The sequence below is a fragment of the Antennarius striatus genome, chromosome 6, assembly GCF_040054535.1.
Source record: "Antennarius striatus isolate MH-2024 chromosome 6, ASM4005453v1, whole genome shotgun sequence".
In the NCBI taxonomy this organism is placed as follows: domain Eukaryota; kingdom Metazoa; phylum Chordata; class Actinopteri; order Lophiiformes; family Antennariidae; genus Antennarius; species Antennarius striatus.
In genome coordinates, this window is record NC_090781.1 from 19,262,816 (window position 1) to 19,289,910 (window position 27,095).

The 27,095-nt window shown below is 39.8% G+C and overlaps 1 protein-coding gene across 1 annotated transcript in view; it reads left to right on the forward strand.

Annotated features, from left to right (window-relative positions):
- The window catches only part of si (sucrase-isomaltase), a 52,811-nt gene extending 26,742 nt beyond the window's left edge, over positions 1 to 26,069 (forward strand). The window contains exons 24-47 of the mRNA XM_068317201.1: positions 964 to 1,113; positions 1,223 to 1,429; positions 1,604 to 1,758; positions 2,450 to 2,618; positions 4,611 to 4,707; positions 5,350 to 5,462; positions 5,847 to 5,972; positions 7,332 to 7,460; positions 7,632 to 7,748; positions 7,846 to 7,908; positions 8,066 to 8,182; positions 8,264 to 8,354; positions 8,478 to 8,616; positions 9,076 to 9,209; positions 9,403 to 9,437; positions 10,070 to 10,186; positions 15,537 to 15,685; positions 16,349 to 16,433; positions 16,522 to 16,578; positions 17,323 to 17,447; positions 17,792 to 17,880; positions 19,644 to 19,693; positions 21,680 to 21,847; positions 25,903 to 26,069. Of these exons, the coding sequence (XP_068173302.1) occupies positions 964 to 1,113; positions 1,223 to 1,429; positions 1,604 to 1,758; positions 2,450 to 2,618; positions 4,611 to 4,707; positions 5,350 to 5,462; positions 5,847 to 5,972; positions 7,332 to 7,460; positions 7,632 to 7,748; positions 7,846 to 7,908; positions 8,066 to 8,182; positions 8,264 to 8,354; positions 8,478 to 8,616; positions 9,076 to 9,209; positions 9,403 to 9,437; positions 10,070 to 10,186; positions 15,537 to 15,685; positions 16,349 to 16,433; positions 16,522 to 16,578; positions 17,323 to 17,447; positions 17,792 to 17,880; positions 19,644 to 19,693; positions 21,680 to 21,847; positions 25,903 to 25,980 (2,760 nt within the window). The 3' untranslated portion in view covers positions 25,981 to 26,069. The remainder of the gene's footprint in view (positions 1 to 963; positions 1,114 to 1,222; positions 1,430 to 1,603; positions 1,759 to 2,449; positions 2,619 to 4,610; positions 4,708 to 5,349; positions 5,463 to 5,846; positions 5,973 to 7,331; positions 7,461 to 7,631; positions 7,749 to 7,845; positions 7,909 to 8,065; positions 8,183 to 8,263; positions 8,355 to 8,477; positions 8,617 to 9,075; positions 9,210 to 9,402; positions 9,438 to 10,069; positions 10,187 to 15,536; positions 15,686 to 16,348; positions 16,434 to 16,521; positions 16,579 to 17,322; positions 17,448 to 17,791; positions 17,881 to 19,643; positions 19,694 to 21,679; positions 21,848 to 25,902) is intronic.
- The last annotated feature ends 1,026 nt before the right edge of the window (positions 26,070 to 27,095 follow it).

A 27,095-nucleotide genomic window follows, 5' to 3' on the forward strand; every position in this document is an offset into this window, starting at 1 on the left:
AAGAATCACTGAAGCGTCAAGAGTTCAATAATACTGTGATACTAGTTTTGTTTTGTGCACTAGAGCATATGTGTGTCCTCGTTTTGATGTGTGTGTCTGTTATGCTCATATAGATTGTCGAGGTCCCTTGTGTCACACGCATACATTTATCAAATGGTTCTCGGTGGTAATCATTTTCTGAGGGTGAAGGGTAAATGTGCTGTTATACCTAAAGTCTGCCTTGTCGTGTCCATCCGTCTTCCTGGGGCGGGCCTTGTGTAGAGCTCACGGCTGCCAAACGCCTTTAGTCTGCTATACTCTTATATGACGCAGTTAGACCCATTAATCATTGTCTATCTGTGCTTCATGAAGGTTTTTGTCCATGTGTAAATAACTTCAATTATAATCCCAATATTTTTTTACAAACTACAAATTTTAGTTTCACCAAATGTCACACAAAAATTAACCACATTACGTGGCTGTGCCTCTTGATATTTTGAGTTTTTATAGAAAATATCATTTGTGTGTTTGGATGTCAAATATCTCCCTGTCCACTCCTGCAGTTAAAGCCTCTTTGTTTTTGTCTTGAAATGAAAACATGAAAACATTTTGCACAACTCCTGCAGCATTGCTTTTAAAATTAAATGACACACAAAAAAAGAAAAAACAAAAAAAAAAAAACACCAGAAGGCTACTCCCCAGTTGAGTGGTAACTAGATTGACAAGGACTTCCTGAGATTCGCTGTAGGAATGACTCATAATTCCCTGTTGAGGCTGGTGAAACATCACTGGAAATTAGCAGCTGTGTCTTAATTGATAGCACACAGAACATAAAGCACATATTCTGTCACAACGAAGCTTATCTGGGCGCAAGTGGACCTTCGCTCTGAGACTGTATGGACAGAATTTCCTCACGTCGACATCCTTGCTCTCATTAATCAGTACTTTTTCACACCTTCTCCTCCCTTTCACACACACACACAGGTTTTATTCCTGCGAGGCCTTTCCTTGACGTTAGGTGAGACCTATTTGGTGCAGTGGGACCTGGTGGTGGCGGATTATCAGCGATTTGACTGCCATCCAGAGGAGCATGCAGATGAGGCCAAGTGCAAGGCCAGAGGCTGCATCTGGGAGGTGAGAGGTGACATGATTGTGGTTCGCACACACACACATAAGCACATTATTTTTCCGTTTTTTAACACTAAGCAGGAGCTGACATTTTTTACGTTCCATTCTCATTCAGCCGAGCATCATGGAGCACGTACCGTGGTGCTTCTATCCTAAAGACTACGGATACGCCGTCACAGCAGCCACAGAGAGCACCTCAGGAATGACAGTTGATATTACCCGAAACAAGAGGTACAGGAGCAGTGGCCGCCCAGAGTCGCCAGACATCGATACACTTCGAGTCGAGATCCGTTATCACAGCGGCGACATGCTGCAGTTTAAGGTGTGTTTGTCCATGGTGCTTCGTCTTCGTCACGTTTTTCATGTTCTGTGTTCTTCTGTTTGATTTTTTTTGTTTGTTTGTTTTCTTTGCTTCAGATCGCCCATCCTACTTGTCTGCTTCACATAAACGCACATTTAAAATTTGTAATGCACTAACATCCCCCTCCATGTCTAGATATGGGACCCAACCACAGATCGTTATGAGGTCCCGGTGCCACTGTCGGTTCCCGCCACTCCTGAAACTGACGAAACCAAAAGGCTATACAAGGTCGTTGTTACCAACATGCCTTTCGGAATTCAAATTATTAGGAAAAGCACAGGGACCAAGATGTGAGTATTTCAGGTTAAATGAAGGTTAAATTAAAAAAAAACTAAAAAACCACAAATCTAATTTAAAGCACTGCACACCAGGTTTCATATGAACACACTTTAAGCAACATTGTCTTGCTGTCACATGAGCTGGCTTTTTTGGGGGGCAATAATTCATCAGGTAAGTTTTATCACTCCAACTTTTTAAAGTTAAAAAAAAATCCTTGTTTTTTTTTTTTTTGGTACCATCTAATCCAAATGCTGAGGTGACTCTTGTACCGCTGCTACCTAGTGAGAAACACTCCGGAAATTTACCTTGTGAATCAACAATGAAAAGAATTTTCTTCTTGTTCAGCAGTCGTGATGTAGCAATATGGAGTCTTTCTCAAAGTACAACTTTGAGCAGGGGTGATATTATTTGCTAGTAAAGCCTTCTGTGTTTTTTAAAGTGTCAGTCGAATTTTTGCTAATTAAAATTTATGAAGCATATTGAAGAGATGCCTGCAGTCCCTGTAATTATTTATGAGTATTTGTGTCAAACACATTGTGAATAACTCCCTTTGACAATAATCCCCCCATCTTTCTCTCTCTCTCTCTCTCTCTCTCTCTCTCTCTCTCTCTCTCTCTCTCTCTCTCTCTCTCTCTCTCTCTCTCTCCCTCTTCCCCTCTGCCTCCATCTCTCATTGATTTAATCCTCTGTCACTTTTCTCAGCTGGGACTCGTCTGTGCCAGGTTTTACATTCTCAGACATGTTCATCCAAGTGTCTACGCGACTGTCATCCGAGTATGTGTACGGCTTCGGGGAGAGTGAGCATCCCACCTATAAACACGACCTCAACTATCACACCTGGGGTATGTTCTCCAAGGACCAGCCACCTGGTGTAAGTAACACACCGACGCACATGCCTTACCTTTATCTACACAAGTGAAAAAATGTCCCCTTCGGATGCTTTTCATGCATGTTTCTGCACACATTGTTCGACTGAAACTGATTTCTGATGGCAAAGTTTTAATTAAAACACAGCGGTAGATATTTCCCCTTAATTTATAAAGCACTGTCGTGTTCCATCAAACCCAACCGTGTGCTTATTGTGGCGTACGCGACACAGCATCCTACATTTAACATCACATCTTCCACAGACTGCGGAGGTGACTTGTAAACAACCTTCCTGCACAGAATGTAAACTTGTCTCCCTCACATTTGCGTCACTTTGATCCGATGCTGCTGATAAGAACAGCGGTTATAGAGTGTCATCATGTTTTCCCTACCGGTGTCAAGGCCAGACAGGATGAGGTTTCCACCTGCATCAGCATTATCAAGCCTAATTGCTGAGCTGTCAAGACAGCTCCACAGGGTTCAGACTAATGTTACAGGGCTCCGCGGAGAGCAGGGGAATTAGTGTTCAAAAAAAAAAAAAAAAGGAAGGCGGAAAAGGATGGAAATAAGAAAAAATAGAGTGAGCATGATGACATGAACTGTAGTGGCGCAGTCTTTGCAATATTAAACAGAATGAAACTGCATTTAAAATAGAAGCTTGCCAGGTAAATGCAGTTTAGATCAGTTTAATCAAATTTAGTCGCTTTTTGTAATGTTGTTACTCCATTAAAATAACCTAATCAGCTTTATTACAGAAGCCCATCACTATTATCACAATGGACACTTAATAATTATGTATGTTTAAACAAAAAAATCAACAACATATCTTGTTTACTTCTTTATGAGATGATCACAAAACATTCAGACTCACGTTTCTCTTCATGGACTTCGCATCGCTGAGCTAAGACAGCGGGTCTCCTTCTCTGCATCTGATTGGTTGCCTTTGGTGGCTGTCATGCTGTTAGTGGATGACTGAATGGTGTGATGACAATGCAACAGGGTACATGTATCACGAGGAAAGCACAAATCCCAACAGACCTGACACGGTGACAGAGCCAGCTCTTATATATTACTGATTAATAACTTCTTAAGTACTGGAGGAAGATGAGACTCCTGGTATGTGAAATCCTCAGGAGACCCCCCCACACACACACACACACACACACCTCACACCCTCCCATCCATTCCTGTCTCGTTCCATCCTCATCTAACCTCTGATGGCAGCATTGGGACTCACGAAGTACCTAAAGAGGAAGACAAATGTCCATAACACGAGACTCACCTCCTCCTCACAACCCATGATGATGTGATATTTGCATAATTATTGAAGCCCAGTAATGAATGTTTATGCAGAAAATCAGTGCAAATGGGACCGTTAATTCACCTGTGATAAATTGTTACAGAAATACAAGTAAAACTGTAAGATAGAAAGCAAAATGAAAAAATAAATAAAAATTACCTAAGTGTTAAGCAGGTTTTGTAAGAAAACGAAAAACCCTCTGCTCTGTATATAATGAATTTGGTTTCTTCCAAGCTGTAATTCTGTCATTAATTTAATCGTTCTGTAAGCTACATTTAGGACTTTCTGATTTTATTACAGCAGTAACTCAAATCCCCTAATAATGTCCCATTTCGGTATTAATGTGTTTTTGTCCAGGCCGGAGAAGATTTGGGGGATTTGGGAGCACTCCTGGGTGCTACAAATAACATAGACAGTATATATTGTGCTCGTCTCAGTTAGAGATTTGCACAGAGTATAGTTGTAGGAATATTTTCATCTAATTTTTGAGAAGACGTGTTGAACACCGACAGCTCTGGGGTGCATGTCCATTCTAGACATTTTCGACATTTCCCGTAAATACAAAGAGAAATGTCTCAGTAAACAAAGTCACAAACAAACATTACAAGAAATCACAAAATTGACATCCTGAAAATAAAAAAAACACCCATTTCACACATTTCTTTTTCATTCCGACCATCTGTCTCTCTGCTGCAGTACAAGATGAATTGCTATGGTGTGCATCCCTTCTATATGGGCCTTGAGACCACCACTGATGCTCATGGTGTGCTGCTACTAAACAGCAATGCTATGGGTGAGAGTAACACGCAAAACACACACACTTTCTGCAACTACATGCAAACATGACACATGGAAAGGCATTCAGCCACTTGCGTATGAACACAGTTACTCTCATTCGTGTATGTCTGAGCATTTGGATTCCAAAGTGAAGGAAGTTTTGTCTTTGGACTGTTTCCTCTGTACAACAGTGGCACAATGGCAAAATTATGACTGAATTATTTACTGCATTCTCCTTACGCCAACTCAGAATAAAACAGACTCACCATTCATTTTGTGTATTTGCACGCTGACGACTAGTACACAATCACAAGTGCAGACATGCATCAAACATGCTGCGTATATGTTTGATGGATACTTTCTATATCCGTGCATTTGTCACTTCGCCACAGAAGAGCAAAGTTACTCATGCATTGTAAGTCCTTTTATGACTGCCTCATCAACATACTGACAGCCAAGTATATCATGGAGCGATCTGGTCTCGGGTAACTCTTCATTAAAAAGAGATTGGAATATATTTTTTTTAAATATGGGTGACAGCAATGAAGCTTTAACACTGTTCTAAAACATTCATGAGGAATAAACACAGTTACACAGTGTGCACAAACCACTAAATATATGATAAGGGAAATAAATTTCCTCTTCATTTTATGTCCAGATGTTACTTTCCAGCCAACTCCAGCTTTGACCTACAGAACTGTGGGAGGCATCCTGGATTTCTATGTGGTCATGGGACCTACTCCTGAAATGGTGGTGCAAGAGTACACTGCAGTAAGTCTTCTTAGATGTGTGGTCTGTTTGTGTATACGTGTGACCACCTGTGTGTGTGTGTGTGTGTGTGTGTGTGTGTGTGTGTGTGTGTGTGTGTGTGTGTGTGTGTGTGTGTGTGTGTGTGTGTGTGTGTGTGTGTGTGTGTGTGTGTGTGTTTTGTGTCTGGCCCTGGGCCGCTGCTGATGGACTGCAGCAGCTGGGAGTTCTTCGCATCATTGCACTGTCTCATTTAGCCTAAACACACACACACACATGCACGCACACACACACACACAAACAAGCAATCAAACAAACACTTCATGGACGGTGTCCTGGTTTCCTGCAAAACAACTTTTTTCTGTGTTGAACTGTTTTGACTTCCTTGTTTGTTTTTCTTCTTAACAGCTGATTGGACGACCTGTTCTACCTGCCTATTGGTCCCTTGGGTTCCAGCTGTGTCGCTATGGTTATGCCAATGACAAGGAAATAGCAAATTTGTACAGAGACATGAGGGAAGCAGGTATACCCTATGTAAGTTTGCAATCTTTTACTTAAAAAATTAATAAATAAAATTCAGACAACTTGTGTTGGGAGCACCGGGTTCTGGAGGATCCCATTCCCAATGCATCCCCCACATTCCTGGTAATGCCCACATTTATCTCATCCACATAAAATCCAGTATGTTTTGACAAAAATTGATTTGAATCTGTCTCTGTCTCGACACCAGCACTAATTCAACTGCCCAATGTATTTTACCTCTTACAGACAGAGCTGCATGAAACACACTCAACCTATTTTAAAATATGGTTCACTGCAAGCGAACATAAAAATAAATTAGATGAAAAAAAAAAAAGAACTTGAAGAAAAATGTAATGTTTGACTTCATTCTGCATTGGGGACATTTTGTTTCAACTAATGGCATGTGACCTTGAATTGAATTTGAAATCCATTCTTTTATGGTTTCCATAGCCTCTGGACATTTCCCAGGTAAACTATAAACAGTACATTTTTCTGAGAGTCAAATCGAGAATTAACATTTCAGTTAAAATTCCTGGTAAAAGGAAGAGAGTATATAAAGAAAAAATTACAAAGTCCTATTCATCCCCACGGAAAGGTACGTCTTGTGGAAACAAGCCAGACTCCCCTCCTCTTCATTATGCACAACAGAACAGAAGAATTTCCATCGATAATCAAGTCATCCCTGGAACGTGCTTGAACAAAGTCCCAACCAAAAACGAGCTGATGCCAGCCAAAAAGAATCCCGTATCATTAACTGGAAGCAGAAAATGCAGGAACTTACTAAAGCTTCACATCAGCTAGCTTTACAGACTACCCAACCATAAAACTGCCACAGACACAACAGGTGATCAAAGCAGATGAAGTTTTGTTTGCAATGTAAGAACTCACTTCTCAGGTGTTTGCTTACCATATGTGAAGGCAAGCTTTCCAAATTCCCACATCAACGAAGATTAGCGGGACATATTTGACATCTTTGTTGCAAAACCTGCAATTATCTTTTCTGACTTGGTGGTGACAATTATTATACATACATGTACTATATATTTTTTTCCTTTTAAGGGTTAACATAGCATTCCCTCATTCATTCAATTTGACTGGGATTTGTGCAGAGTTCCAGCTTTTTGCTTTGTATAGTTCTAAGAGTTGAGTGTTCCACACATGGTTGTCAAAGTCCTGGCACTCAATTAAAAAAAAAAAATCACATCTCAAGCTTAGAAAAAAACCCAAAAATGAATATGTGACCTGCTGGGTGATATTAATCTCGAAGCTACTGATGAGTGTTAGTTTGATTCCTGACAGGTTGTGATGTTTTCAAGACAACAAAGCCGGTTAATTTTAGTTGGTTTAAACTTTGACTGCGGTCTGCTACAGGATGTGCAGTATGCGGACATCGACTACATGGATCGCCAGCTGGACTTTGTTCTCGACCCGCAGTTTAAAAATCTGCCTGCACTGGTCAACAGCATGAGGGGGGAGGGCATGAGGTTCATATTTATCCTGGTAATACCAATACTCCAATTTAACAATACACTCACACATATTATATTATATTATATTATATTATATTATATTATATTATATTATATTATATTATGTTATATTATATTATATTATACAGTATTATATTATATTATTATATTATTATAACAGTTGTGTATATTATAATCCTAGGATCCAGCCATTTCAGGCAATGAGACGGATTATTACCCTGCCTTTGTGAGAGGTCAAGCTGCGGACGTCTTCATCAAATGGCCCAAAGAGCTTAGTGATGACATTGTGTGGGGGAAGGTCAGATACACACAACTATGCATGTATCAGTACACACATTGATACCAACAGTTGAACTCAAAGCTTTTCCAACATGCGTGTTGTATTATTCGTGCAGGTTTGGCCAGATAAGCCTGGTGTCGTAGTAAACGAATCTCTGGACTGGGATTCCCAAGTTGAGGTAAGATGTTTTCTGAATTCACCATAATAAAAAATAACCTCCTTACCTCTGACATGTCACAAAATACAAGTCAGTATCACACAAGTTGACAAGATTTGTTGCACTTGGTTGGATTTCAATATTTCATACTCTGATCATTCAATGTTCTCATTTTCAGCTGTATAGAGCATACACTGCCTTCCCGGACTTCTTCCGCTCATCAACAGCAGCATGGTGGAGTCAAGAAATTAAGGATTTCTATTGGAACATCACCAAATTTGATGGCATATGGATTGTGAGTAACCTGAAGGAAGGAGCGTACAATATTAAATCATTCTGCCAAATTTTCCTTGACTTCCATTTGCTTTAACTGCAGGACATGAACGAACCTGCCAGTTTTGTACATGGCACAGTTGGAGGGAAATGTCTTGGGAATCCACTTCTTGACTTCCCTCCATACATGCCGCGTAAGACACTCACAATTATTTATCTTGCTATGTTGATATTTAATAATAAGCCTATGTTAATAATGTGATAATTCCATACAAGAACTCTGTTTAATCTGTTTTGCGTGTGTGTCTTTCCAAAAGCCCTGGAGTCCAAACATCTTGGCTTAATACATAAGACTCTGTGCATGAACAGCGAGCAAATACTCAGCAATGGCAAGAAAGTCAGACACTATGATGTCCACAGCTTGTATGGCTGGTCCCACACCAAGCCCACCTATGAGTAAGTAAATAAGCAATTATATTTGTGTGTTTTTTAAGTAATAATCTCAATCAAGATAGAGGTGAAGAGAGCGTGAAAAAAGAAGGGGAATGTCATTGCAAACATATTCAGGAAGAAAATAGAAACCTTAGGAGGTGCAGAATTGATCTTTCCCAGCTATTTGCAGAAATGCAGTCTCATCACATCTATGTAATTAATAATCACAAATGTAAACCACACTGCTTTTTGCAGCACCATTTTCCCTTCTCGTTACAAGAAGGGTTGCAAAGTGCTGTAGAGGAGCCTCTAAGGCACTGCCGCTTTAGTTTAGCAGTTGTTTCTTTTTAAGACATCGAACATTAATTTAACAATCATGACTGATATAATTCTTTTCTAAAGCCCAATTAGTTCATTTAGCGTGGGGGATACGCTTTTTGTGTTATTTTCCTATCCAATCAATTTTCTCTCATCTCTGAGCAGCGCCCTACTGAATGTAACGACCAAAAGAGGCATCGTGGTGACAAGGTCCACATACCCCTCCAGTGGAAAATGGGCCGGACATTGGCTCGGAGACAACACTGCCAGTTGGGACCAACTTTACAAATCCATTATAGGTACCTGTAGACATCTGCTGGGAATATGGTGTGTGTAAAAAAAACAAAAAACAAAACATGGTTTTTAAAATTACTGTTGACAGTCAGCTTTGAGATAAGTCGTCTTTTACACACAATGTTCGTAAACGTAGGCAAGCAAAATGAAAGGGATTCTTTAAATTGGCATGACTTTCTGTTTTTCTTGGTTCTGCAGGAATGATGGAATTCAGCCTGTTCGGCATCTCTTATGTAAGTATCTCCAAATGAGCTCTGTTTGGCCAAGACATGATCTTATTGATGTGACCTTGTCCTCTCTAACTAGATTACAGTGGCCTGAGTGATTTTTTTTTTCTTTTTTTTCTCGACCCGTTGATCAGAGGACATTTTGAGATACAATAGGATACATGTTATGACAAATCCCACCTTGAACCAGATACCTGTTGCTAGTCCATGATTATTCTTTAATGAAACGCCACTTGTCAATTCGCTATGTAATTTGCCCCTTTTGTCTGTAATTCTTTACAATTTAAAAATACTTATACTCAGACGCCGTATTGTTGACTGTATGGTAAAACAATTCCATGCTTCCAGCCAAGAGCCTGGGTCAGATGCACAACAGCAATCGCTTTTCTCGTTTCATATTCAAGGACACCTCAGATACATAATGCTTGCAATAGACGTGAAGTGACTGAAGGGTTGAAGTCACATCTACGCCTTGAAGGGTTCATTTACAAATCAAATAATAATCTAATCAACACATCTGAGGGAAATAAGATTGAGGTTTTTTTTTTCTTTTACAAATAAAAACATCCCATCCTTCCGTCCATCTTTATTTCTTCACATATGTATGCAGTATAAACTGACACCTTCCTCTTTTGTAGACCGGAGCTGACATATGTGGGTTCTTCGAGGATGCTAAGTATGAGATGTGTCTTCGCTGGATGCAACTCGGTGCGTTTTATCCATATTCACGCAACCACAACGGCAAGAATAACCGGGTGAGTCACTTTAGAACAGCCACAGTAAAATAAAGATGGTCTGCTCTAAACCCTAAGATTCATTGCCTTAATTATTATTTTTGTTTTTATTTGTGGCTCTTAATTTCCAGCCTCTGGTCGAGCTGCAGCCAAAACTCCACCATTGCTGCTTATTAGCATTCGAATTGTCCTGAATGATGATCTTTGAAATTGTTTTGCATGTTTTTAGCCACAAGTTTTTATTTAATGCTGGGAATTCAGCATTCACTCCCATATCCTTAGAGATATATGTGTGGAAAGAACAAGTCTGCAGTTCTACAAACTCAAAAAGAACACAGAGTTGGTTGCATGCTCCAAATTTTCTACATAAACAACTGAACAAAATTAAGAGTCCAGTCCTCTCCCACCTTTACTGACTGTTGATCAAAACAGAGCCAAAAAGCTCTGACATTCAAGTTGTGGGAGTATTGCCATAAAAAAAATTGCATTCACCAGCAGCTTTTGTTTTCCAAAAAAATCTTGTTATGTCCTCCATCTCTCTCTTTATCTTCTCCTGACATACACAAACACACAAAAAGACAGACCTGTTTGTTGTGGTAGTGTCGGTGGCATTCATTCGAGCGCTGACCTTTAAGAGTGTTGGAACACATCTTAGAAATCCAATAACGCCCGTCCGGAGATCGATCTCACTGGATGAACTTTCTCTGCATTGGATTCTGCAATACTATACAGGACACAGGTGTGTGTGTGTGTGTGTGTGTGTGTGTGTGTGTGTGTGTGTGTGTGTGTGTGTGTGTGTGTGTGTGTGTGTGCGTGTGATTTTAACACCCTGGAATGGGATGTAATTGAATTCTCAAGGTGATATGGGCACCATTCCACACCAACTTACCTCCACTCCACACACCCTTCCATCCCATGATTCCAATCATTTAATCATGGCTTGCAAACATGTAAGAGCCCTGGAGAGAGGGACAGCATTAAAAAAAAAGAGTCAGGGAGTGAAAAGAAGTGAGGGGGATTAACAGTATTGGTGGGACAAAAGGAAAGGTATTAACACAAAGAAGCATTAGAAGAACAAGAGGGGATGTGAAAAACTGACAGATAAAGGAAAAGGGAAGGTTAGAGATGTTCATCAGCTGCCATCAGAAGAAAGAGGAAAATCATGAGAGATAAAATCGAAGGATAAAAGAAAATGGCAATACAACAAGCTAAATGGTGTGGATTTGGAAGGCAATATGAGATGGGTGACAATTATCAGACTTTGAATCCTCTGTGATTGTGTCAAACGAGTCAGGTGAAGAAACAAACTCACACAAACTCTATCTGAGTGATGGAAGGAATAAGGAATAAAAATCCAATATATGCGTAATCTGCTGTAAAAACTGTATTATTTCTACTGCCAGCCTTGTAAAATCCCCAATCATTTACCAGTTAGCAACTGTAAGCCCCCCCCCTGCCCACCCACCCCCATCCTGCTTAACCAGGCATTTGACAACAATGCATTAACGGCACACACCAGGCTGGAAGGGATGCAAGGTCAGCGCCAGCGGAAAGAGAAAGAGAGGGGGGAGTTTTTGCAGAGTCATTCCCGTAGCTCTGCCATGCCGGTGTCTCTCTGCCCTCAGACAACTCGGTGTTGACCTTGAAATAACTTTACTGCACCAGCAATATTCTGCCGAGTTCGCAGTCATATGAGAACAATGCAAAATTAATTAAAGTCTGCACCGTTGTTTCAAAAGGGTCGCCGTGTTTGAGTCTTGTATATTGGTACTCACCCGAAGGGACGTGGTGTTCGTCTTAATATGTTTTTTAATTTTTTTTCTTTTTTTTTTCTGTGGCTGTGAAGTCCGGAGTGCAAAAACAGAAAGTCAAAAGCTTTATGAGATGGGCGAGGGAGTATAGTCCAGACAGATAAATCAAGCTAGACGTAGAGGTGGAGGAGAGAAACAATGAGAAGGGTCGCCGTATTCAGATAACCTTGTTTTTCCTTAACGTTTGGCATGTGAAAAAGACACACGTACACACAACTGTCTACATTCAAGTCTGTTCGAAGGCCTTTTTCCACCAATAAATGAGACCATAAAATTAGATGATATTCACAAGATATGTTCTCTTCTGCAGCATTCCTGATTCTCATGTCTTCATCAATCCACCCTTTTGCGGTTCAAGTACCTTGGGGGCCCAACAGGTAGCACTATAACTGTTAAGTGGGACTAAATGTTGAAAGCATAAAACAAAAGGGTTTTTTTCCCTTTTTTTTTTTTGATTGATTACCCTCTATTGACTATAGCCTTTTGCAAAAAATGCCCTGAATGAATGTCAGGTGAGACACAGCGCTAACAATGTGTGTCTGCCCCTTTGTCGGAATTGTCAGCTTCCACAAAGGATCTGCTTTGAGGACGGTCTTTTTGAGTGCAGCGGTATCTGGGGGATTCCTTTGCACCATGCAACTGTATATGCAGATTTGTAGTGAAGAAGTCAACAGGGTGCAAGAGCAGCGCTTGAAGTCACGACACGTCTCATTTAGAACAGATTCATCAAATGCAGCCCAGGCAGGAGTGTAGTTTTGTTGTTTTTTCTGTATGTCTTAGTGCTTTTGTGACATAATTGGAAGGAACAGGTACAGCGCTAACCTAAATCTGCCTTCATGTTACATGTTTAGCTACATATAAAAACATTTCATCTTTAACTATACAGTCCGACAGGACATACAACAAAAATACAACTCAAATTGTAAAATAACAAAACATTCTAGTATAGTAATAAAATCTGACTCGTCACAATTTTGCCAGAGCCACTGGTTGTCAGAATCCTAGCTTGACTATTTTGCTTCTCTGGTCAGTTACTATTTCTCAGCAAAATTAAGTGTTTTCAGAATAACATCCCTATCTCCACAACAAATTTATCAATTGCCTAAAACAATGTATTATGTTTCCATTATACATTGTTCTTTATGATGTTATTTTGGATACAATAAGTTCTCTATTAATTCATTTTTGCCAATTACTAACTAACAAGGCAAATTCAATCAACTTCACTCCATATTTTATCTTACAACCCTTGGGCATAACACATCTACTTTCAACATGACAGATAATTTGAATTAAGATTAAGAAGAAAAAAAAAAGGAAACTTGTCAAACTGCATTTGAAAGTAATTAAATATAAATAAAGCCTGAACTTTACGGAACAAAACCGGCAGAAGCCAGTGCCCCAACTACGGATAGTTTGTCAGAACTGATTTGGTTTGGGATATGTAGGATAACTCAATCTGTCCCCTCAAATTATGAAAGCAAAGCCACCTATAACGTACACATTCAAATTCAGTTGATCAGTTGTTCTTTCTGTCACGCACTTGCAATTTACGATGGTAATTACTTCCTGGTGAGCAAATCGTGTAAAGCATGAGGGTGCTAAAGGAGGGTTGCTACTCATCAAATGGGAGGTATGCAGAAAAACTCCTGGGTTTCTAGGTTATTACAATCTGGCACCTTTCCGTAGAAAATTTAATAATAATCTGGTGAACTCTGTGGGTCACACGATAATGGAAATGCTCTGTATTCATCCAGTATCTGGACTTTGGTACCACCGGCTACAGGTAATAACGGTTATCAAATGTGACCCAGCTAAATTGTGGTTTGGAAGAAATGTCTGTCAACGTATTGATCTCTGGTGATTTATTTATTTAAAAAAAAAAAAAAGATATCTTTTTCAAAATCCAAAAAAATCGACACAAGTGTGTACACAATCATATGAATACGGTGCATACAAAGACACATGTTCACGCACAGTGTCATAGGATGACACACTTCGGATGAAAATCCTAATCATCCTGTACTTTTGTGCGCATTTGTGTAATCAACTGGACTGATTATTGTTCTTTTGTCTTGTCCTTTTGTCCTTGTGTCTTAAAGGTCACCCATCGCCAATTAAAATGCAGTAAATGTCAATACAATATGGGATAGAATAGTTCGGTCATCATTAAATAATGTAACTGCATTCAAGCCATTCGGGTATTTCTGGAAGGCTACAAACCAGCAAGTGTTGCCTTCTGTCTCTCCTCATGCATGGTAACATTTTAAAGTTATTAACTTTCAGCATGTTGTGAAATCCAAAGAGGAGAGATTCACAGCTGTGAACACAATGACAAGATAGGAAAGGCACAATTGTTGTTTCACAGCAGGCAAATTTAAAAGTAATACATTCACACTCTGCTGGCTTTTTTTCCGACACAGCCTTGTCTGGGTGCATCTCTGCTTGTAACTGAGAGAAGCCAACCATATACTGAGCTTTTAAAGCGTATTGGAACTGCAAATCTGCTCGCTCCAAAAATGAGCGCTTGTCTCCAGCTACATGTAAAATGTCAGACGGTGGGTGTTGTACAGGTAGTCTGAATTTTTTTGTTTTTTAAATTTCTGAAACAGGTTGTCCTCCTGTCATTTTGGGGAAAGTCTGATAAGCACAACAAACACACCAATACTGATTCATAGATACTACTTTTGATTGCTGCATGCAGAAACCAAGCACATGTGACTCTATTAAAGAGTTTGGATGGTCTTTAACATTTGTTTTTTTACTTTCTTCTATTTTTTTAATCACATTTCAAGAATAAAAAACCTCTGGACGTAAAAGTTTAAGGACAGAAAATAAACTCTCCAACCAATCTCATCTTCCTGTCTATCTCTGAGTCAAAGAAATTGTTTGACAAATAACGAACAGGGAGAGTTCATTTCTCTCGTAATGACGAGTTAATAGTTTTGCAGCTAATCAACCAGAAACAGTTTGGATAATGTCTTCTGGTTGTTTAGACTAAATTCTCCCCTCCATTACTGTGTAGGGATGTTGGGACGATCCAGGAAAGGGGAGAAAGACAAAGAGACAGAAACAGAATGAGAGTGCTTCGCTGCTCTGGCAGCATGATAAGCACCTTGGAGTGTGCAGCAGCATTCAGTCTAGCCTCTGTCCTTGTCTCAGTCCTCATTCCTGACAATCGTGCAAATATATTGCACGATGGGTTGGGAAGGGATAGTTTATTACCTCATATTTTTGTGTATCGGGTGGAAAAGATTCACTATGATAATGGGTTAGGTGGTTATAGGTATACACTAGTTTTTTCCATACTTTAAAGCTCCGTTTACTGTTTTTTTATGTGAAAGTTTACTTGAAAAGTCAACCAAAGTAGTCTAAATCAACAAAAGTCATTGGTTTGTTGTCATGTCTCGATTAAACAGGGATGGATGAGATGTCGTGAACGAGATGTCATTTGTCCGTCAGTAAGCGGATGATGATTGGAGTGAAGTTGTGTGCCCTGTTGCAGTAATTGGATCTAATTGGAACTTCTCTTAATGCTGCTTTTAAATTTCTCCCAACAGAGGCAAGATCCTGTTGCCTGGAATTCTACCTTTGCTGAGGCATCCCGGGACGTCCTGAACGTCCGTTACACCCTCCTGCCATACCTTTATACACTGATGTTTGAAGCTCACACCAAAGGAAGCACAGTAGTTAGACCACTCTTGCACGAGTAAGCACCAAAATCACACAAGCACAAACGCCGTGGTTCAATTATCACCTGTAATGTCCCCAAACCTAACCCTTTACACGATACCACGATGGATCCCGTCTCCTGATTTTCTGTCTAGATAATCTGATTTTCCTCATTGATATGAAGTCACATGTGACGACTGCTGGAAGAAAAAAAAAACTTTCAACCAACAGATTTTTACTGCCAGACTTTTAACGTTCAACTTGTTGTCAAACTTTTACCACCAATGCCTCCCTCATTAGTTGCTGCATATTTGAATTTTTCGACAAGGTAAGAGAAATTAGCCCCTTCCAACTGCCATAAAGAAACCTTTGAAAGAGGAACTTACTGTTAATTCCAGTGAGACGGTTTCGAAACCAACTGTACATGTCTGAGGCTGTACTTGGCAGCTTGCAGATGGGGATGTGCAGAACTGTATGAAAAAAAAAAATAGACTAATTTCATTAATTTAAGAGACTCCTCTAAAGTCACAGATGGTATTTAAGGAACTGGAAGGGTGAGTCTGGCAGGGTTATTCTGCTTGTCTCTACGAGCCATTGAATTCTGAATGACTGGTTGGATAGCAGTGTGGGCTGCAAACACAGAAAAAAGCCTCGGTAACATGTTTTCTAGTCGGCCGTGACGGAGTCTGTGTCGTTGCAGGTTTGTGAATGATGCCACTACATGGGACATCTACAAGCAGTTCCTCTGGGGACCTGCATTGCTTATCACCCCCGCCCTCGACGAGGTACACACACACACACACACACACAGAATAGATGTCTTCTTCTTGTGTTTCTGCATTTCTTGTGATGTAATGACGTTGTAATTGACAGGGAGCCAGGCATGTGGTCGGCTACGTTCCTAATGAACGTTGGTATGACTTCCACACGGTGAGTCCATATACCAACACAATTACATTTATTCTCATGAAAATACCACCAATTAAAATACTTCACATATAAAAATAATTTCATCTATTATATGAGAAGCAGCTATAAACAATTGTCTAATTAGTATTTGTCTAATTTATAGTCATTTGACAATATTCTTACAATCTTTTTTTCATTGTAATATGTTGAAAACATACAGCACAGCTTTTGGGACATGAATTATTTTTACAAAAGTAAAATCTATAATCTATAACTATAATAAATAAAACAAACCACCAGGACAAAAACAAGACATGACAACAAGATATTAAGACACTTTTAACAACACCATGAAGGAGTCGCCGCTCAACAACAGCAGAAGGTTCCTTGATGACAAAACAAACCTCAGATCACTCTTTCTATCCATGGGACTTCCCATCTGTTTGCCAGCATTATAAAGCCAAAGGAAACACGAGAAACTACAACATAAATTGGGGAGTGCCGTACATTGGCGGTTACCCCCTTTAAACCGGTCAAACAGATGTGGACAAGCTGTCAGAGATAGGGGGGGGGTGGAATATAAAAAAACAGTTTGCAAAGAATGAATTGGGTTATACATTTCCCTGCATGCTTTGTGGTACATAGACGTCAATTTCCCTCAAATTACTGAATAAAATAAATAGGAGTACCTGCCATATTTTGTCAAGTTGAACCGCCTGCAGTATTTCTAGTGATTTAATATTTAATCCTTGCTATTGCCGTCAGGCTAAAGACATTGGAGTGCGGGGTGAATTCCTCAACATGCCCACACCTTTGAACCATATTAATCTTCACATCAGAGGGGGTTCTATCATTCCATGGCAGAACCCAGAGAACAACACAGATTACAGGTAAACGCATGCACATTACAGCTGATATCACGCACTGAAATATCGCTGTGAAGAGCGTGAATTTTTTGTAATGCCTGTGCAAATAAAGAGTTTGCTGTAGGAGTTTGATCAGTGTGTATTTTCAAGAATGTGTCAAGTATGACTGGAAGTGTTTGTTGGTCGACTGGTGTTCAAGAAAGAGAAGCTTTGAGAGTGAGAGACAGGTGGAGGGTGGTTAAGACCTGCAGCAGCAGGGAGATCAGGTAGACGCCTGGAGCAGGAATGTTAATGTTTTAGTCATCGGCAGCAGGTATAAATAGATGTTGTCCTTTAGCAATATGCTATTTCCATCTCTTTTGTTTCAGTCGGAGGAATCCTTTAGGACTGACTGTTGCCTTGAGCGACCGCGGCGACGCTCAAGGATCACTCTTCTGGGATGACGGAGAAGGAATAGGTGAGCAAAAGGGTATCTCGTACACACACACACACACACATAACAAAATATTTGTATGTTTTTTTTGTTCAGGGTTCATAATCGGATCACAAATAAAAGTTCTTAACTATCCAGTCTGTGATTTGGGTTTATGCTAATTAGCAAACTCTAGCATACTTTCTAATCCTGGGACACACACAGGCCCATCACACACTCCTTTTTATTCTCATTAAGAAAATTACTTCCAAGTAACACAGAACCCGTTTACCAAATAGTTGTGCCAATAAGGACTTAACTTCATGTTGGGGTTTTTCAAAATTTTTGTCATTTCCAGATAAAAATGTCAACACAACTGTTCAAATAACATCCAGCATCATTTTACTTCTACAGGATCAGTTTTATAAATCAGGAATGACGATGCGTGTGGGCGCCGTCGCCTCAGTCACCTGAAATTCTTGCGTTGTATGAGAAAGCAGATGTAGTTACACAGATACACACACACACACGCACACAGAATCTGGTCTCTGAAGCGTTTCCTTGAGAAGATGCACTCCTCTGTGAAAGGCATGTTTGTGTTAGGACAAAGAAGAGAATGGGGAGATAGAGAGAGAACGAGGAATGACAGAGAAGGGGAGTGACAGAAACTATTACAGTAATTCCCCGTGTCGCTGCCTGGAGATATGCTCTCCATCACTCGTCTTTTATCTCCTCGCTCGCTTCTCTCTTTTGCGTCTTCCAGTCTGTATGCAGTGTAGCCTCTCTACGTCTTTTTTGCTTGCTGTTCGTCTAACTATGGCTTCCCTCCTCCTCTTTTATCTGCTTTTCTTGACTTCTGCTTGTTTCGCTTCAGAGGCTTCGCTGTTTACCCTGCTGTCAGTCAGAGGAACTCATCTGCACTTTAGTCACTCCTCAGTTATTCCTGCATTCATTTAACCGGTTTGGTTCTGGGATGAGCTCATTTCGGCAATCAATAATAAAAGGTGATATTCCCAATACTGAATAGATTGTCAAATGAATTGTGGGATCAGTGTTGGGTTGGGTTTCGTTTGTTGTGCTCCAAACATAAATACGAAAGAAGAGTAACTGAAGTGATGAGTAGACTAGCTGGCACATTAATGGGCTGTTGATTTTCAACAATTTATGCCATTTTTGATGCAAGAATATTTGATTTTACTATTACAAATGGAGTAAAAAATTATATGTCCTTTAACTTTTGTTTATTCAAGAAATTTGCAGTTTGAATTTGAGGTGGCATTGTCTAAATAAATAAATAAATAAATAAATAAATAACATGAACTCCACCTTTCACAGTCATAATAGTACGATCTGGATTTCATATCCAGTCCAATATTAATAACATAAAGATAAAAAACACACATTAGCCATTTGTTTTCATTTTTCCCTTTAATGTTTCTCATAAATTTTCTGACTATGGTAGAATATTATATTTTTACAGTACTCTTGGCTTACTTTTACTAGTTTTACAGACTATTAGTACCTCTTTATAGTTATTTATTGCTAAAAACATTTCATCCAGTCACTATTATAATCTTTTTTTTTTTCCACTTAGGCACCTAGTTATTATTTAATTCCCCTTTAGTCTGATCTGACTCTTCAGCTGTTTGTCTATCCAGTCAGTCAAATAAATTGTGAAATACTATAATTCTGAATAACTCAATATTCATTTATTCATTCAGCTCTCATTCATTTGTCATTTATTCAGGTGGTAACAATCATTTTCTTGTCCCTTTTTCTAACTCTGCGTGTTATTTTTTTCTCTTCAGACACAGTTGGTAACAAAAAATATCTACTGACCAGCTTTTCAGCTGCTAAGGTGAGTTCAAGGATCGATGACGGTCCTGTCCATGACTCATCTGTCGTTCTTTTTTATTTGTGTTGCTCTTGATGCCGTGCAACTGTTGAATAAACTATAGGATGACATTCAATGGGACGCTGGAATAGCAGACAAATGACAGTTTAGACACTGCAAACCTTCAACACAGAATTTGTTCTCACTTTTGTGAATGTAGCTTTTCACCCCTTTGGGCTGTGATAATTCCACACTTTAAAAACACATTTTTTGATTTTATACAGCATTTTCATTGGCCTGTTTTCCTCATTGACTTTGATATACAGTTTAGCTTTCCTACGCGTGTCAATGCAACATTTCCATTATTCAAACAATTTTAACCAGATAGTCACTTTGGATGGAAAGATAGAGTCCATTTGTGGATTTTTGTTCTCTAAAACATTAAGAGCTGAGTGCCTCCGCCAAGCCGACAGCCTTAATGAAGTCACAATGTCGTTTTCATCAGTTGTGAGGTTTTTGTTGTGCACATTATTTTCACGGCACCAAAATGACATCATGAGTGGAGCAGCTGTGGTTTGTGTTTATGTACATCACTGTGTATCTCTGTTGTTTAAATTTTGCACAAATTTCCACTCATATTTATGATCAGATCTCTACACACACACACACACACACACACACACACACACACACACACACACACACACACACACACACACACACACACACACACACACACACACACACACACACACACACACACACACACACACACACACACACACAAACAAACAAACAAGTATAAAGGCAAGTTTATACATTTATACACATTTGGAATACTCAGGTCCCCTGCGATCTGCATGCATGTACTGTATATCCTGAGGCTCATCTTTGCCCACTGCTCCTTAGGGATGGGCTCAGCCCAGAAATAAATATTCCCACAGGGAGAATGAAACTATATATTATTGTTACTTTAACTTTTTTGCAGAGACATGACATTATCAGATGACTAGCTAAAAAGAAAGATTGAGTTTGCACCTCTGCTGACAGTGCATGTCCAAAAAAACCCAAAAACATAATGCATTAAGTGTTGTTTGTGTTGCATGGGCTTAAGTCTTAAGGCAAAATTCAGTGAGAGGCGAGTGTTAACCAGGCCAGGGCTTGATCACAGTTTGAGTCAACAGGAGATATACTCCCTAATCACTGGGACTAATGGGACTAACCCAACAGTATTTGCTCGCAGCCAAGCAGAGGCACACAGTCACACATAGACACATATTAATGAACACACATTTAATCATAAGTACACAAACAAACACACACATATATACATGCATCTACAATACAAACATACCCACATACTACAACCATGGCCAAACATCTGTGGCTGTCCTCTGCCTACCATCAGACTCATTCCAAAGCAATTTCACACAGAGATAAAACAGGCAGACTGTCTGACAGCCAAAGGGAGAGAAACTGTGTGTGTGTGTGTGTGTGTGTGTGTGTGTGTGTAGGGGGGGGTTACAGGCAGATGTGAGAAGATGAGGATAAGTTGGGCAATGAGGCCAGTGCTGCCTGGCAGATTAGCAGATTGTATGCCATTTTGGATGGATATCTGAAAGTGTGTGTGTGTGTGTGTGTGTGTGTGTGTGTGTGTGTGTGTGTGTGTGTGTGTGTGTGTGTGTGTGTGTGTGTGTGTGTGTGTGTGTGTGTGTGTGTGTGTGTGTGTGTGTGTGTGTGTGTGTGTGTCTGTGTGTGTGTGTGTGTGTGTGTCTGCAGCCCTGCTTGAGTCTTGTTCCTACAGAATGAGACATATTGGGACAAACTGTCGAAGATTGATAAAAGTAAAGTGTTGAAGTTTTTCAGTGTCTTAAATGAATGTAAGCAGAAAAAAAAATACTCACGTTCAGCTTCCCCTAGATGAAGTTTCATATGAATAAAGTGTAATATTTTTGTTTTTCATGTATTTGACCTTCTTAATCACTTTTATTCCAATGCTTTCACCTCCAGAACACATTGTCCAACCAGGTCCTCCACAAAGGCCTGGCCCCTGCTGATCGATTGATTATGGGCGTGGTGAAGATTTGGGGAGTAGGTAGTGTTAAGATCACAGAGGTGATCTTAACACATGCAGATACGTCGCGTCCCCTCACCTCGGAGCACAACCTTGACACTCAGGTCAGAAGGGTTCGGGGATATTTTTTATTAGAATAAATTTAGTCATGACATAATTGATGATGTAATTATGTGTTATTGCTGTAACAAAAATGCTTAACCCTATGCACAAAAAAATATTGAAGTACCAGTTTGTGGGAATACTGCATTTTTAACAGTAGTTTGAATGTAAATTTACAGCCTTGTTGTTCATGAGTGTAGCCCATTGTACGTGGTCTCCCCCTCTATCTCCACCTACTCCTTTCCCATTTATCTCTAGCTCGATTGTTCCAGCTCATCTTCAGCTCGTCAAACACATACGTATCTGTTAGCTTTCTGTTTCGGTGACTCCTCCTGTTAGAAGAGGCTAGGCATTGTGATGAACTGGTTCAAGAAAAATTTGCTGTAATTCAGATAAAATTTCCATCTTGGCAGAATGGAATTTACTAAAAATATCTAGAATGCACATCATTTCTCAAATTTAAAAACAACATGTCTATGATATAGGTTTGGAGGTTACGCTAATAATACAGATGAGCATATACACCTGGCTTTTCCTGTGACGACTCCTCTCACGTAGCTCCAGGCGACACTTGACAGATTCTTTAATTATTTTATGGAAGACACCCTTGCTGTCTGAATTGGAGACTGCAGGTCCGACGTAGAACTGTTGTGCACCAGGGACACGATGCATGGCACTGTCTGCTCATTTTACTCATATGTGGTGTAGTATACAGAACAAAACATCCAAGATCCTTTTAAGAATGCTAAAAATGTAATTTCTATGGGAGGAATTTTCTTCAAATCAACATTCTGGATGTTTTTAACATAAACGCCAATCTGGCATCTGCCAGATGCTTTGGGGAACTTTGACGGTAATGGTGCAGTGACAGCGATGAGTATCAGCATACAAATTCTGCTGCATCTCAAAAAACAAAAAAAACCAATGCAACCCATTCATGCTCTAATAACCTCAGAAGAAACATATTAATCGCTGTCTAACATGCATACCATCAGTGTCATTGCATTTAATAGTTCACTGTGCACATTCATATCATAGCTCAGTGAGCATCTTTCATCACTGCATGCACAAATTTCATAAACCCACCCCACCTTTCAAGTTGACCGAGCTTTTTCCTGCCAGTCAAAAAACTGTCCCTGCAAAAAACAACAAAAAAGAGACAGAGAAAAAACAACAACACAGGTTCTCAACCCAACCCCTGCTGATCCACACTTTGTCAACTAATAGCTGTAATCAAGTCTGCATTTTCTTCTGACACTTTTGTTTTGTTGCAAGCGCAGATCCAACGACTTGACTCAGGGCAGCAATTTTAAAGCTGCTCATATAAAACGTCTGTTCTCCCTCTCTTTCTCTGTCTTTCTCTCTCTCTCCCTCCATCATCTACCGTGATGGATGAACAGAAAGGACTGTAATGGAGAAACAAGGTGCAGTTACGTATTTGTTACACGATGATTCATTTGTCCAAGGACTTCAATTTTGTGCAGTCGCCTGTACTCTTGAGCCATCTTGGTTTATGGAAGATTGCTCAACCACATCGTCTCTCTATCCGAATGAAACTGCGAGTGAAAAGAGGCTGTTAGCATGTCAGCTAACTGTTCATTGCAATGTCTTCACTTTATCTTTCTTTTCTTTACTCGTCTGCATGTTGAGTTGAACTTTATAGAAAGGGAGAGAGAAGAGAAACTATCATGACCATAAATGACAGAAAACACACTAGATTCTCAAATTGAGCTTAAATAAAATGATAGATTTTTTTGTTTTAGACGTAGAAATTTTCTTCAGGGGACGTGGGAGTCTCATAGTCTGATTGTCTTCCGTAAAAGGTCAAGATCAACTGTAATTTTTGGCTTAAAATATTTGCTTTTTTTATACAGGGCTTTTAGGGTTTTGTAAACTTTAAGGAGAAACCGCAAAGCCAGAATATGGGTGGCAAAAACTGGAAAAAGACTAGCTCAGGTCACACAAGGACAAACTGGAGGCAAGACAAAGCTCTGGTAGATCATAGAAGTAAGATGATAGAGATCAGCGTTATCTTATAATGAAAGATGAACATTTCCGAGGTCGAGGCTGGGTGAAGTTTTACCTCCTAAAAGAGTGAAACAGGAAAGGAGAGGCCAAGTTTAAACAGATAGGATGTGTCATTCCCTTCTACTCATTTAGCTTGTGATAAAATATTCTTGTCGAGGTTGTGTACTCAGCACACTTATCAGGAGAAATGAAAATGATCGCTACAACAGCTCCATAAATAACAGTCAGTGAAAAAAAGCCTCGAAATCTTTTGATTTACTGCTCTAGAAGACAACGGACAGAGTGAAGCAAGAAAAAACAGCAAGAATTACAGATGGAGACAGTCAGTGATGGAGGGGTTTTCGATGTGTGTGTGTGTGTGTGTGTGTTTGTGTGTGTGTGTTTGTGTGTGTGTGTGTGTGTGTGTGCTGTGGATGCAAGGATGCGTGGAGAATAATGAATTATCAGAAAGATTGTTTAGAGGAAAGGTAAGGACGGACAGTGTTAGAGAGACAAAAAACAGATGCGGAGGCGAAAGACATAAATTTGCAAGTATGAGAGGTGGAGGGAACGAAGAACGAAGGAGAGAGAACTGAGGCACATGCTAATAAGTAGATGTTCAGTACGAAACGATCCATCCATCGATTTTATTTGATAAAGTAACAAGGAATTGCTAAGCAGCTGCTACTTCATTTAAATACAGTGTGGAGGGAATGTACTTATACGTTTCTACTCTGAATCTATACAGGCCTCTTTATAGAGTCACATGGAATATCACATCACATGAATTATCCAAGGCTTCCTCAATGTTTGCGGACCTCCATGTCGTTCACGTGGCATGAATGAAAAGGGATTGTATTCCTTTAAAAAAAGAAGCAAAGCACAGAAGACAGTGGAAGGGGATGTTTGTCACATTTTCTTATATTCCCCATGTTTTCTGAAGAAAAGAAAGTTTAAAAAAAAAACAACTTGAAGGAGGTGTTACAGATAGAATGTGATGGAAGTGCAATTGTTTTGATGAGGAGGCAAAGAGGCCAGCCACAGCCACAGACCTTTAAACCTGTGCAGGTGAGACAGCAGCTGCTGAGAGGCAGCAGCAGATGTAGTTTTCAAACCGTCCACTGAGATGTTAGACATCTGAGACGCAAGCTGGCCTCATGAGGGGATGGATGCTGTTGATGTTGAGACAAGACTGAAATGTGTGAAATACTGCGTGTCAGAACAATGATCCATCAGGAAGAGACCCCCTGAGGACCAGATCCATAGAGGCAGGGGTCCACCACAGCTGAGACGCCCTGAGATGTAGACTGTACAGAGATACCTTCAGCAGGGATGCTCTTTCTATTGTTCATACATTACATATGCATTGACTTTACAATACAGTAGTATAAAATCAGATCAGGCACAGGTGTGACAGGACAAACATAAAAATATATTAATAACTTGCCGGACCCATGTAAAATACATGGGTAGATCCAAGCCAGACTGCCGGTATCTTCTCATTTGATATGGAATCCCCAATTCTACGTAAAGACCTATGTTCATAAGTATCTGTTGGCATTTCGTAGACGTAGAACTTTGTGCACCAAACAGGTTGATTTACTCTGTTACTCTTTTGAAAGGCTCTTTCCTATCGATTGTGGATCAATTATCCTTATGTCGTCTGACACCTGTCAGTGTTGGCCTTCGTAGTGCTGTATTAATCTTGTCCCTTCAGTTGAAGGAGAAGGGTGGGAACACGCAACAGCCGCCATCTCTGTGTGCCTGCAACAGTGGCACGTACAGTTTCCTACCATATTGAATTTATTCTATATATGTATATACAGTTAACCCTACTGTTTACTTTCCTTGTGTTTTGATCTACCCTCATATTTTACTCTCCCTGTGCTTTGATCGACAGCCTGTAACATGCATGCCCACTAACTAACTAATGGAGGGACAAGCGAAATAGATAGATGGATACTTTAATAATCCCAGAGGAAATATAGATTATTATTATTCCAGCAGTATTAGTATTTCACACTAAAAAGCATTCTTCTTGTGTCTTCAGGAGCTGATCATAGATGCCACACCAGCGTCTGTTTTTGTGGATGACCGTTTCGAGATTATGTGGAGGACCGGAGCCTGAACACACTACTACTGATAAATGATAATATTTGATCCCATGTTGGTACAATGCCATTAAATTATCCTGTAAATCATTTTGAACATTAAACTATTTAGATGACTCTCACACTTTTTGAGTTTCTAAATGCTCTCTATTTGTTTCACATCACAAGCTCATTGAAACCGAGTTTTTGTTTTTCTGCACTATTCAACACAATGAATTGAAATGAATGTGACAACCACAATAATAATTAATACATTTCGCAACCTCGCGCAACTGTCGAGTGTCTAGTTGTATCAACTAATGTGATCCGACACTGCAGTCACAGGAAAACATTTAAAAGTAATAACAGATGAAAGTGTCTAGACAGAACTCCATCCTGGGTTATTTCCTGTTTTTTAATTTTTTTAACTTGTCCTCCTCTATTCTTTTTGTGTCCATGCTTTCATTTGTTTTGTATTTCATGCTTTAATCCCTTTCTTTTCATCCTTCTCTTTTAATCTTTTTTGCAATGTTACTGTCACGTTTCCCTTCTTTCTGACTTATGAATCTATATCTTTTATCTCTGCTACCTGGCATGTGTGCATCAATGACAAGCTAACATCTGTTCCAGAGTGTGGTGTGCGTGTGTGTGTGTGTGTGTGTGTGTGTGTGTGTGTGTGTGTGTGTGTGCGTGCGTGTGCGTGCGCGTGCGTGCGCATGTGTGTGTGTCTGTGTGATGACTAATAGAGGAAACACATGAAACATTTCAGAACCAGACATGCTTTGATTCAATGGTTGGTGCGTCTTGGAAACACACATAAACTCAATGAATAGGTGACCTTTGTGATCCCACATTTCCCATATGCATGAAACGTGTGAGCAGATTTGAGGGGTGGGGGTCAGACTTTAATTGTACCTCTCACCTGCCTGCCTACCTGTACTTTGTCTTATCCCATTACTTTTCCATAAAGGCACAGGCATCTATTATGCAACCTAAAGTAAAATGTGACGGTAACAATTAAGCCTCACTATAATTAATTTTCACAGTAATTGCGTTACATATGAGGTTGCTGTTAAATGGCAGGCGCAGGTTTGTTTCTTTGTGTTTCAGTGATTCCAAAAAGTTAAAATTTGAAGCAATTTGTTCCAGACCC